At 39.9% G+C, this 13,665-nt stretch overlaps 1 protein-coding gene across 2 annotated transcripts in view; it reads right to left on the bottom strand.

Moving 5' to 3' along the window:
* PLPPR1 (phospholipid phosphatase related 1) overlaps window positions 1-13,665 on the bottom strand; it is a 124,696-nt gene that overhangs the window by 57,496 nt on the left and 53,535 nt on the right. Inside the window, exons 2-3 of one of the 2 annotated variants that reach the window (XM_033086562.1) lie at window positions 7,333-7,390; window positions 4,215-4,322 (exon numbers count right to left, since the gene is read on the bottom strand). In XM_033086562.1, the coding sequence (XP_032942453.1) occupies window positions 4,215-4,277 (63 nt within the window). In that variant the 5' untranslated portion in view covers window positions 4,278-4,322; window positions 7,333-7,390. The remainder of the gene's footprint in view (window positions 1-4,214; window positions 4,323-7,332; window positions 7,391-13,665) is intronic. The other variant, XM_033086561.1, reaches the window with a different exon arrangement.

The raw sequence follows: 13,665 nt of genomic DNA, 5'->3' as shown, positions 1-13,665 counted from the left end.
TAGAGAGCCATTACAGTCCTAACTCTTGTTGAGAAGAGGGTTTTCTTTGCAGGAAGAAAAAGATACTGCTTCTTCAAAAACCACTATTCAAACAGACACAATGGCTCTAAAGTTGCTCTCACGCCTTCCCCCTGAAGTCATGTGTAGTTGTGAGGATGCTGTTTACTCACAGTATGAAACTTTCCTTCCAAATCTATTTGCTAAATGCAATTATCATATCGCCTTGCACTTCCTGTCACTAAGGATAAGCATCAAAGGCTGCAAAAGCAAGGACAACACTCTGACCTACCAAACTCAAAGACATACTGAACTCTCTCCTACACACTCGTAGCCAGAGTTTTCTCAAAGAAAGCTGACTGCTAAAATGAGAGGAACAAAGAGAGGGCAAAAGCACAGAGCATGGAAAATAGTACTGGAAGGAAGACCTCAGGATAGTTCACCAATCCCACAGGGAGAGGACTGGGATTTGCTAGGCATTGCATTTCTCCCACTTCTATCCCTGGCACTGTCCAGACACAAGGGAGCTCAGCTGTGCTGACAATTTGTTTCCTCACCTGCAGAAAACTGGCTGTACTTTCATGTACAAAACACATCGGCCAGTTGTGATTGTACCTTTCCCCACCTTCAACCAGTACACACTAGATGGCTCATGGAAGTGTTATAGTTTAGTAATTTAATGGCTGGCTCTCGCAATTAAGAGATGAATATTATGTATATGTTAAAGAAAGTTTTATTGTGATTTATTACTTAGATGTCCTCTGTTCTCCCCATAGTCTTTCTTCTCCCCTGTGTGATTAACCTGTGCCCTTTGCATAGGGCACTTTGGGAAGAGGGAAGGCTTGTTACTAGGACATGACAACACCTGACCTCCAATCAAGTTGCAAAAAAGCAGCTTTCACCAATACACAGCAAAGAAATAGCTGACTGATAAGACTTTAAGAAGGGCCAAGAGTATAAAAAGCAGAGTATACATTTGTAGATGAGCACATGGCTGTTTAGTCCTATGCTCCCAACACTGTAATTTTTCCTTATTCTGTCTTTCATTGTATTTTGTTAAGGATTTTAATAAACCTTTGAAATTTTTTTAAGTCAATGCCATTTCTCACAGGACATAACACAACATTCCCTTGATGAAACTTTACAAAGTGGGACAGCAAAATAATGGCATAGCTATGCTGGAATGTTGTCACAAATGTTTTTGACAGCGCTCTGTCCCAGCTGTTGAACAAGCGAGGAGATGCCCCACAAAGAGCTTTGGCAAACAAACGCCATTGCAAGGGAAAAGGAAGAATGTGAGAATATTCCTCCTGTCATGCCACACTGTTTCTTCTGCTTTCTCTCATGCTTGGCTCCTATCAGTGCAACCCCTATAGTGATGAGTTCTGGCCTTCAATAAATCCTCACACAGGCTGCTGTGCACTATTGGCATTTGCTGGGCTAGATCCAGGGCATATCCAAAGCAGCTCTGCAGCCTTTGCTGTGTGCTCTGGGTCCATCACTGACTCCAAAAGGCTCTGGAAGCTATGGAGTAGGGCATCTTTCCTATTTAACATCTGTCTAATGGAAACCAAGGTTGGGAGACAGCCTCCTGAAGGCTTCTTTCAGGATGCTGTCTGCAAAGGAGGTCAGGGTAAAGGAGAATGAGTCTCCTGCACATCCTAGTCAATTGTTTAACAAAATGAACTGCACCAAATCTTCACAGACATTTGGTAACAAATGCCATACTGTAATGACACCTCTTATAATATAATAAAGAGTCATCCAGAAAGCTGCCTGCATTATTTGGGAGAGAGACTCAGATTTAATAAGTGGATCAAAATTAGTTTAATGATTCCCTGCTTAGTCTTTTAATCCACTCATAATGTGACATTGTATTTCCAATTAGGGAATGAAAATGTTGATTAAACATTTCTGTCACTTTAGATTAGACATCACATGTTATCACTTTACTACTAAAACTTTTTTTATTTTGAACATAAAAAGGAATTTATAGAGTCAGGCACAGGGTTTAAGTTTTTATAATGAGCCATTCATCTTCAGGTCAGGCTCCATAATAACTGCTACAAGTTAGTTCAGTGGGAGGAAAATGAAATGGGAAAAAAATGGAAATTAGAGTAATGGCTAAAACTGTGTCATATTTTTACAGACTGAAGCATGATGGTATTTAAAGTGTCCAACCTCATTTCTACCTCTGCCACCACAATTTCATGAAGGCACACTGCAGAAAATGGAGTTCGCAAATACCTAATGGCCAGGCAACTGACATGACAATCAAGGCTTAGCATTATTTTCCTAAGTGCAAATATCTCAAAACTTAATTGGAGGACAAGATTCCAGTGAGGGAGGCAGCACACTCTGGGGAACATGCCTATGATAATTTTTACTGACTATCTCTATTCCTATCATGATCTCCTAGCATGGCTGCTGCTGGATTGTTTTCCCACAGAAAAACATTGTCAGGAAAGCAGGCAACATTATTTTTAGCAGTCCTGCTTTTCACAGCAGCACCAAGGTGTCACACTGCTAATCAATTCTTATGGTTGCTTCAAAGCAACAAAAATAGAGTCTGTCCTAACCCAGGTAATCCAGCACAGGCCTTGGTGTCTGGGGTAGCTTGTCTGAAAAAAAAAAAGCAGTTACTTTAGTCTCAAAAACAGAGCACTGGGGGAAGAACAACACCTCCAGTGTGCCTTAGGATTTACAGGGACTTTTCAGATGGAATGGCTACTATCAATCATCTCTGCACTCCCAGCAGGAAATTAGATTTCCTGTTGTTTAATGCCACAATGCTTGACAGAAGTCTATGAATTTGTAGTCCCAGTAGTACTACATTAAAAATCTGTACTGTGGACAAAGAGAGGAAGGAAGAACGTTTTTATCAAACGCAGCAGAGAGAACATCTTTTCAGAGACGACCTCCCTGGTTTTGACTTGTTTTTAATTTAATGTTGTGTTTTAATCAGAAATCAATTATATGAAAGGACAAGGAATGTACATTTATGGAGCAAAAAATCCTCCTATCAGTCTTGTCTGCAGAAGAAACAATTTATGTGACTGTCATAAGTTGCCAACCAGGCCCATCATTCATTTCTTTAGAGAACTAAGTCTTCAGAGATGCTTGTTTAAGCAATAAATTTGAGACATCCCATTCCTGATCGTTTTTTATTGGGTACTTTTCTGACCTCATCTCTGCTTTTCCCTCTTTTTTACCCTTTCTTTCTCTAGCTGTTAGAATAAAGCAGTACATTGTCTCCATCAGAACAACAATTAATCCTTTGACAGTTCTGGCACTATCTTAGGGAAGAGTTCAAGTTGCCTCAGAACTCTGGCCCAAGAGTGAGCATTACATCCAAGCTACATCAGACAGGTGGCTCTGAAGTTGGTTATTTACAAGCAGTTCTCTCCTTTTTACCATCTAAAACTGATGGAAGCTTTCATCCTCCCTGGAAAGAGAGTTGCTTCCCTTGCCAGGAAAACTGAAAAGCCTTACAAGCACCAGCTGAACAATCATGGATTTGAATAATCAGTGTTCGCCAGTCTATCAGTGTTAGGCTAAGTTAAAGAAGAACCACAAACTGCCATCTGTATGGATTAAAATAATTAAATAATAATTAAAAAACCCACCACACCAACTGCCTTTAACAAAGACATGGAGTATTAACTGTAGATGCACTGCCAAAGAATTCTCAGCCCTTGTTCTAGCTAAGCTTCTTCATCACACTAAAGGTCAGGCACGCCTCATCTACCTTTTGTGTTCCAACTGAACTGAAATCAGAGCTGAGTGTTTCCCAAGCCCATGAACCATCGACTGTGAAATTAGAAATTTCCTTGAATGAGTTTTAGTCCCTGTGCAGCACCAAGATGGAGAGAGGTCTGAGGAAAGATTGGGAAGATGAGCAATCACCTGCTGCTGACCTACACCTACAAGTACTGCCCATTCCCTGCCAAGTATCACAGGACTAGCCAGGAAACCAGACGAGAAGTCTTGGGTACACACTGTCTCAACTTGTTCTTGCATGCTTGTACCTGAGATCCGGATAACTCATGCAGGACTTTTTTCAGTGGGATCTGATGGCAGTAAGTATGAAGATGGATATCTATGTGATCAACTCAGACAACATCCTTTGCTACAAATAAAATGGCTAACAAATTACTTAATTCCTTCAGGAAAGAGCCGCCTTCTATGTAGGCTTGGCAACTGAATGCTGCACTCACCTCAACAAAGATGAAGCAGGGGATGATGGAATAACTTCTCTGGGTATTGTTTCCTAAAGCCATTTCTCATCACACTTGTTGGGGAGGCACTGTTCAAAACTTTATATCCTGAAAAAGAAAAGACAGAGGTATTTCAGTATACTTCACGTTTTTACAAACTCCAAAATGAGGTTCGTAACACAGAGCGCTGACCTAACAGACCAAGGACACAGACTACAAAGAACATCAAGGTCTAACTGTGTACAAAATACCTTGAGGAAGCTCTCCCTTTGCAACACAAAAGAAGAGACAGATGTAAGTTACAAGATACACCATATACAGATCAAAGGGTGATGAGCAACATAATTGTTTTCCTTAACTACAATCCACTCCCATGCAAAATATTCTTCCTCAGAATTGTAAAAGCATGTTTTCAGCCCACTGAACTGCCCAAAGGGTGCTTTAAACCAGGATATTTTTGTAATTGACTTGTAAACTTGCAATTCAAGTGACATGCTTACAGAACACTGACTGTACACATACATGACCATAATGTTTTCTGCCTAAATCTGCTCAAGATGACGGCATGTGTTTTGCACAAAAACTCACCACCTGCAACAAGCAAATGCAACAAAACACAATGAAGACCTGGGCCCTTTTTGTAGAGACTTTTTGTCCCAATACAAATTCATACATTAACACACCAAACTCTACCCACTTAGCATTACTTTGGGCCATTCTAATTAACATAACCTTATAACACTGTGCTAAGAAACTCTTTTGCATGAAAAGTAGAAAAAGCAGAGAAAAGAAGAACTAGCAAAGAAATTTTATTGACAGTGTGTCTTTTTCTGCATACATGAGGCAACAGATCAAGAATCTAGGTCTGGTTTAAATGCTTTAAAAGAGAGTTACAGAGTAGGAAGGAAGGAAGGTAGAGCTGGAAAAGCAGTGTGTAGCCCAGACTGCCAGGTGCAGGACTGCACAAAGTATGGGATACAGGAGAGAATCAAAATCCTCTGCTATCAATTTTAACTTGAGCACATCAAGCAAGAGCACAGATTTAGGTGGGACCAGCCTCACTTCCAACACTCACAAAGAAACTCTGCTCTGATGACAAACACCTCTATGTGTCAGGGCCAGAGGAGGAAGGAGGTGGAAGCTGATGTATTTTGCAGAGGATGCTTTGCACAGCATCTTCCCGTGACTCTTTGACCTCACTGGCATCAGAGTGGCAATTCAGGCCTTGGCATACGGAGCCTGTGAGGTTCACAAAGAGGCCACTGCTTTCTCACCAGCTCTCAGTAGGGTTACTGGGAGATATACCATGATCAGCACAAGTGAGTTCATCCGAGGTTAGGATGGACCAGCTTGATCAGCTGCCAGTGCTTGCCACCTGCACCGTGATGCAGGCTCTTGTCTCACCACCTATGAACCACTTAATGTATTCCTTATCTCAGCTCTTCAGTTTGACCCAGTGTTGTAAAATACACAATGTATATATGACAGATTTAGGTACAGTAGAGCTACCGTGACTCCAGTGAGGCCAAGTGAGGCCACATTCTGTGTCAAGGACAGCTTCTGAACTGCTAACCATTGAGAAATGCAGTTTCAGGGCAAACAAAATAGTCAGGAATGCCACCTGTGATGTGCCTCAAACACTCACATCTTACACCATTCTAGAATACAAATATTCTCAAAACACCTTGTTTTCCAAACAGACTTCAGCTTTACTTACTGGGTAAAATGGGGTTTATCTCAGAGGTTAGTTAAAAAAAAGACAAGGTAATCTAACCCCATTTGGATCACCAAAAAATTCACCAATTCATTTTTTAACAGCACTTTTAATACCCCAAGATCTTGGCTTTGTAACTTGGCAAACACACAGAACCTGGTGGAATAGCAGGTTAAAGAGTCAGAGTAGCTTACAGAGCATTATTAAATGAAACTTTTATGTACCTGGAGATACATTGTCAGTAACTTTGCAAATCCAGTTTTCAAAATGGCTTAGAAAGGACATCTTAACACCTCAGCCCCTTCATTAATCCTTTGCCATGCAAAGGTTAGGAATAACCAAGATTTCCCATACTACTATACTGTAACCCCAAGCAATGCCTTCAGTTCCAACTGATGTGCGCTCCTAACCAAAGCAGAGGGCTGCAAGGCAATCCAAGAATTTAAAAACCTTTCACAACACATGACTGAAAGCAACTGAACAAAGCTGCAAACAGACTAGCAATTTAACTGAAGGTTAAATTGTCTGATTTAACATTAAGAGACCCCTGATGTTACAGACGTTTATCACTATGCCTGTTCCTTTAAGCCCATTGTGCACCATAGGTTTAAAAAACTGCACTGCCTATGGGAAAGCTTTTTACATGCCAGCTTCTCTCCTATGTGACCGTACATTCGTGTCAGGCTTAAGTAGCAAGAGACCAAATGGTTGTGTGATCAGCTAATTCCCTGACTCTCAACTAGCCAGTGCTTGTCATAGCTGGTCTTTTCATCAGGTTACTCAACAAAAGAATAGAGGGAAGTAAAGGTGTAGTCTTGGTGGGAGTACCGTCTTTTGTCTCTCTTCAGCTGGCAATGAGTCCTCTAGGGATACTGACAAGCAAAACATAGACTACAGCAAACCCCAGGTGCTTCAGCCTGCATAGCAGCCGGAGGTAACCCAGTTTTGCTCAAAAAATCATTATAAGATGTAAAAGAAGTTTTAGTAAAAGTCTTATTCTCCAATCCATGAAGATTTTTTTCATATTGAACAAATTTTCAGAGTGCAAAGCTTCTGACCAAAGCAGTGGCAAATGAAAGCTATAATATCAGCATAAGCCTTCTCCATTCATTATTTCTATTTTTATCAACTTGACTGAATTGCTAAGGAACTCATGTGAGCAAACTTGTAACAGTCTTTTTAGATCCCAGTAGCTGTGACCTTTTCAGGCCTGGTATGTTATCACAGTATGAGAGTAGAACTAGTCAAACCTATTCTAACTAATTAGAGACCACTGTAGAGGGAATATTAATAATCTGAAGCTCTGGTATTACGAGGTACTTCCACTCCTAAAACAATATATATAATTGTATAATGCAACATTTATGAATTAATGAAAATTAGTTTTCATCTTGCTCAATTTACCTGTGTATTTTCAGAAAGCCCCATATCTACAGCATAGGAGGCTATTGTCTGGTATCTCCTGGGAGAACAAGGGGAGACAGAGAATATAAATAAGTGAATTGAAAACTGAATGAAAAGGACAGCAAAGAAAAAGACAATTCAAGCTGAAGAGATTTTCTTGCCACAGGGATTCATCCAGGAGAAATGCTTTTAGAATGCCCCATTCAGGTATGTTCTACTAAAACACTAATCTTAAAGAAATTAGGATTTTAGTTAAAAGTTAGAAGAAACTGGGCTTGAGATAGTTATCTGAAACTTAAATAATTGATTGCCTGTCAATTTATTTTGCTTAGCTGTGCTTGCAATAGGAAAGGATGAAACTAGTAGTTAGGTGCAAAGAACACAAACAATTGCAACCAGAAACTCATTCTTTGTAAAACTGGAGTTGCCCCAAAAGCCATTTGTATTATCTTTAATAGAAAAGGTCAGGGTGAGGAAGACTCGCCTTACTTCCTCCTTTTAAGACCCCTCCCCACAAAAACGACCCCAGACTTAATTCAAGAAGCCAACCACGCATGCTTAATTCAAGCTAATTACCATGGGAAGCAGGGGATGGGAGGGGCTGGTATTATGAATATGTATTTATGTAAACCTTTTGTCAATAAATAGACTCTGTGACCACCTGTAATTTCGCAGTGCGTATTAGGGGGCTACCCCACACTGCTGCCCAGCGCTGAATAAACATACCCTTTGTAACTTTAAATTGTTAGAGAGTCTTTTGTCCGTCACAGTTGAGTATCAGTACTAGACCAATACTCTATTTTGGTAAATCACTACAGCTTTTATGTGAGCATGTAGCAGACAGCAAGAAGGACCTATCTAGGACAAACTAGCATTCACTGAGCCTTTATAGTGTAAGTTCCTGCAGCAGACACAGTAAATTCAACTGTTGTTGTGTGTGATCAGACATCAAACCACTTAACTTGGGGTCTGTTCCTCTGGAGACAGTGGTCAAACCTATGTTTCTTAAGCCATGTCCTGCACAGGTAGGAAGAGAAGATAAACAATGCATTTCACATATTGCTACATCACTGTATGAAGGCATCTGTGGGAAATACTCATATCAACAATTGAGACAGGCCCTGTTCATCATAGTTTTCAAGTATGCTTCAGTTAATCAGAATCAATGCATATTTGTTCTGCAGCAGCTCAAGAGACCACCAGCCTGAAATCCAGGAGCTGCTGCACAAACCACAGCAGCAGCGACACCACCTCACAGCAGAATCCCAAATCTTCTCTGAGCAGAGGTGAGGAGGGTAACCACTGGTTATTTGGTACCAGGATGTGATGCAAATAAAAAAAAAAAAAAAAAAAAGGATTTCTGTCTCTTAGTTTCACAGTCGTTTCAGCAGCTAACACTGTTCCAAAAGAAGGTGTAAATATTACATTAGAAGGAACACTAACAATCTAAAAGATACCTGAAATATCATCACTTCCTTATGTAAATTACTTAAACCTTCTGTTAACAATTTGCAAACCTCTGTTGGCAACTGGTTTCAAATTATAAAGCTCTTTACGCTCATTAAAATAAGAATTCTGCTTACAAGTAAAAAACATCACCAAAACCTCTGCACCATTCCATCAGCTATCAGTTTGCCCAAATGAAACAAAAATTGCATATGTCAAACCCCCATTCAATTAAGGAAACAAAATTAATGCTGCTGCTAACAATGATTATCCAAGCTTTGGCAAAGAACTGTATAATCACTATATATTATACTATCTCTTATAGATCTCAGTGTAAAGCAGGATCCTCTATTTCCTGTGGGGGGGAAACAGTTGAAGCAATTTGCCAAACATCACACAATTATTCAATGTATAGGCTGAAGAAAGACACACTATTCTTAGACTCCTGTCAAGTGCTTGCTAATTCCTGAACAAGAACCACAAAGCCCTCACAGTACATTTTAGGAATACAGGTTTCCTGACTGCTTGCTGCTGGAACCAGCAGAACACACACTGCAGCCTTACAGAACAAGGACTGAACAAGCATCAAGGACTGAGATGTGACAGCCTCACATTCTCTCTTTGTGACTTCACCTGGCATGTCCAAAGACACCACATTATCCCAGTGCAACCTCCGCATCAGTATGCCTGTAATTCTGAACAGTTTCAACAGGACAATAGATGATTAAAATGTCTTCCCCAGAGTTCTCTTCCACATAAACCAAACCAATGCACAAAAAAGGGCTGAAGGAATAAAAGCTAAGACTTTACTGCAAAAGGCAGTCAGTGTATTCCAAGTACAGACTTCCTTGCTGTTTTCGAAGTAATTGAAACCTCAGTGGCGGCATGAATCACTCCAAAAGCCAAACCATGTGACAAAAAGCACAAATGGCTTTGTGGCATAAGATCTGTTTCTCTGCCTTGCACTCAAACAATGCAGACCACTTGCATGAAAACAGTAAAATTAGGAAAGTAACATAATGGCTGCAACAATTAGAAGGTACCAGACAACTAGTACTCAGTTTGCTATCTCAGTGGCCCACAAGACACTAATTTTTACCTACAAATGAGAAATCATGTTGGATCATGTTGCCCTTGAGGAACTGTGTCCTACATACAATGGGAAAGAGGGAAGACACTTGGTTACATCACCAAAGAGCCCTTTACCGACTGACTGAGAACTGAGAGCCACCAACACCATGGCCACTTGACCAGTAACCGACTGGAGAAAATGTTTATCCAAACCTGAGTGCCTGAGTCACACCTGATCTCCAGCTGTTAACTGTGGAATTGTCTGGTGGCTGATCACAAACAAATGATCATAAATAAAAGTGGTATGCTAAGTTTCAGACCTTGGCTGGTGGCTGTCTCCAGGGTAAGCAGCCCGATGTCCCACTTGGCCAGAACACTGATAAGAGGAAATGAACTGGTGTCCTAGTTCGGAGACAACTGGTAAAGCAGAAGCTCAGTTTACTTAATCTAGATCTCACCCCAGAATAAAATTTATTAGAACTTTTCCTGGTTTTTGCTGGGACAACTGTACCATTCAATAGCTATGCCATTCAAATAAATTGCCCTGTCAGTAAAAGTGCTCCTCACAGATGTCTCCACAGACTCCTGGACAGGAAATTAATTACGTATCACTAATAGCAGCAAGGAAAGGAATACAAACAATACAGAAAATAAACCCACACATGTCCACCATTACAGAAAAACCATTTTGCAGGATTTAAGGCAGAGCATTTTGTCTGATGAGAATTCTGATCCTTTTCTCCTAGCAGAAGTCACATCTTCACATTCAGCATTCAACATAGAAAATAATTTTATTATGGCAAACAGTGATACTGAAGTAATATAGTTCAGCGTATCTGAATATAACTAATATATAAGCATATCTGTAATAACTCTTAGTACAAAACCCACCTGGTTATGAAGAAAGCTACATTAATAACTACCATGATTCCTAAATTCATTCACTTAAAAATGTGCTGCTGAATCCCTGGTCAAAATAGATACCTACAAGAAAGCGATGCCTCAGATTTCAAGAATCCTGTTAGGGTTGTTCTCCCTTGCTACCAGCTTCATGTAGAAAATGTCCCATGACTGAGTGATAAGCAACAGTACAAAGTCTATTGACAGGCAGATTGACAAGGACTCTGCACCACTTACATCTTCAAGAGAGTTCAAGTGTTATGTCAGCACAGCAGAGGCCTTGTAACAACTTCTCACTGTGGGGAGGAAAGTGAAATCTCTACAACACAGCTTCTGTCAACAGAATTTTAATTTACACCACTTGGCCAGAATTTCCTAGATGTCAAATAGAACCCAAACATATCTGTGTGAATAGCAGGTGTATGCATGTGAATATCCAGAAAGGCAAACAACTTGGTCACAAGCCCTATTTTGTACCCTCTCAAACCCAAGAACCTCTCCTTGTTCAGCAGGTCTCAAAGTGTTGTCATGGTCAGTCTGCTCCATTTGGTGAGGCACTGAATTCCTTCTGAAATTTTTCATTTTATCACTTACTTTGTGTTGGTTTGAATGAAACCCACCTACATGTGGTGTCACATCAGCAAAACCATATGAATAAAAGATTTTACCTGCTGTGGTGTGCTATAGCTGACAATGCTCCTCTGTTTCTTGCAAAAGGATTAGTGGTACATGATAAATGAACAAGGAATCTTTCATATGAGATTCATTAGGGAGTTCTTTAAAAAACAACAAGCAGCCTCTGGAAAAAAACCCAAAACCCACTAAATTTATCCACAGCATTCTAAGACAGTCCTGCTCCTAACTCTCCTCTAAGTCAAAAAAGCTAACTGTTTTAGCTCTTATTCCAGCCTTTCAAACTTTGAAGTGAATCTAAATAAAACACTTGTGGGAAAAAGATAGGCTATTTCTGGTCTCCACCCATGCACCTGAGTGATTTTGATTTAGACTAATTAAACTAATTATTTTACCTTGTGATCTTTACTAGACAAATACAAAAGGCATTGGCTATTTCTTTAACTTCTGATTGGTTAAAACTCCAAACTATCTTCAAGGGTATTTAGAGCAACAAAATGGCAGGTGTGGTGAGCATTGAAGTAACTTTTTCTGTATTAAAGGATTCTGAATTACAGAGATGAGTTACATGATTTGTTTAATGAAAACATAGCAGGCTGTTGTTCCAAAAGTAACATAGTTGAGATCCAGAACTGCAGCTGATTGACTAAATTAATCATGGGCTTGAGATACAGGTACTGTTAAATCACCATCTGTAAACTATTGTATTCTATGTTCAGTGTCTCATTTGCATAAGTCATAAAAAACAAAAAAACAAAACAAAACAAAAAAAAAACAAAAAACAAACACCATTTCTGACACTTTTCTAAGACTCTGGCTGGAAACCAGTGATCTCCCTGGTATTTGGGATACCATCATGAAAGGCCCGTGACCCAATTTCACTCTCTGAAACCAATTCCATTCCACTTGGCGACTCTACGCAAAGCACCAGCAGGCATTGAGGAAACTGAATAATTTCAACAGGAGAAAACCAGCAGCCTCCACCTCAGGTTCTTAACTGATGAAAAAAAGGAGGGAGACACTGAAGGAAAAGAAGAAAGCAAAAGAAAACTTCAAGAAAACAGAAGACAACAATGTAATGGTTCAAATGAGAAGAAAATTGGATGAGCTACAGAAAAACTCCTATGGGACAGGCGGCAGAGGAGGAAAACAGACCACAGCTTTTCCCCGTGATGCAAAACCACGAAACTGAAAATTTTGTCCATCAATACAATAGACTGTTGAAAACACTGCACTCTTACCCTCCCAAAAAATCAGTTTCGCACAAGATATTTTAATATTATTTAAAAATTATTACAATACTGTAATATAAGAAAAAATATTCAAAGACATTTTTCTCACTCAGAAAATTTGTACTTTACTTCAGAAAACTCACCCTGTTTTTTTCTTTACAAAACCTCCTTAGCCAACCATCCTACTGAAACCTCTTGAGCTATTAAAAAAAACAACTGGCTGCTTATGTGTTAGCAAGAAATAGAAATATTTTTTATTTATAATGGAGCTTCACAGCTCTGCACAGAACTAATTTTGGGAATCCCAATATTGAAAATGTATTTCAAAAATATATGCTGCATGGTGTTCTTATATGCCATATCTGATGAGCCTAAGTCCAAGTAAGCCCTTATCCACACATTTAAGTGCAAGGATGAAGCTTCTGCTAAGTGCCAGCTACTCTCAGGCCTCAGATGGGTATCTGTGAGTGAATTTCCAACCCTCTGTCCTTCCACTACTGTTCTGACAACTTAGGAAGCCAACACTTTTGGAGGGTGCTAACACAGTTCACAGTATAAAGATCAACAGGCAGAAATGTTGAGATGAGCACGGGAAGGAACAGAGCCCAGCAATGCTAGACAGGGTAAGGGGATTAAAATCAGGTGATTAATATGTTTCTATTTATTTCCAACGTTTTTGGTTTTTTTTTTCCAGGGGATGAATTCTGCATTGGAAATTTCCTCTTGAAATCATGGTAAGCTATTTTAAAAACTAGTCATGTAATAGGCACAAGCTAGTGGACTCCAGATAGAAAGAAAAAACCCATTCATTTTGTCCCCTCAGGGCCCAGCAAACTGTGTGAGTATTGATTGCAAGCTGTAATATTATGAAAGTAAACAAACAACTGCCTCACCACAGCGCAGCCTTCGGCAATGAGGTCCAGGGGCAGGGCCCCTTGCTCCTGTTATATTCTGGTATTCATGTTGGCAATGGAGCTGTCAGGGACACATAAGGACTGCACAGACTCATGCTCCTGCAAACCTGGCAAGCTCAATCTTACTGGGATCTTTT

The sequence above is a fragment of the Catharus ustulatus genome (assembly GCF_009819885.2).
Source record: "Catharus ustulatus isolate bCatUst1 chromosome Z unlocalized genomic scaffold, bCatUst1.pri.v2 scaffold_29_arrow_ctg1, whole genome shotgun sequence".
NCBI classification, from domain to species: domain Eukaryota; kingdom Metazoa; phylum Chordata; class Aves; order Passeriformes; family Turdidae; genus Catharus; species Catharus ustulatus.
The sequence above is the reverse complement of the archived record's forward strand: the minus strand, read 5'-3'. Positions and strand labels throughout refer to the sequence as shown.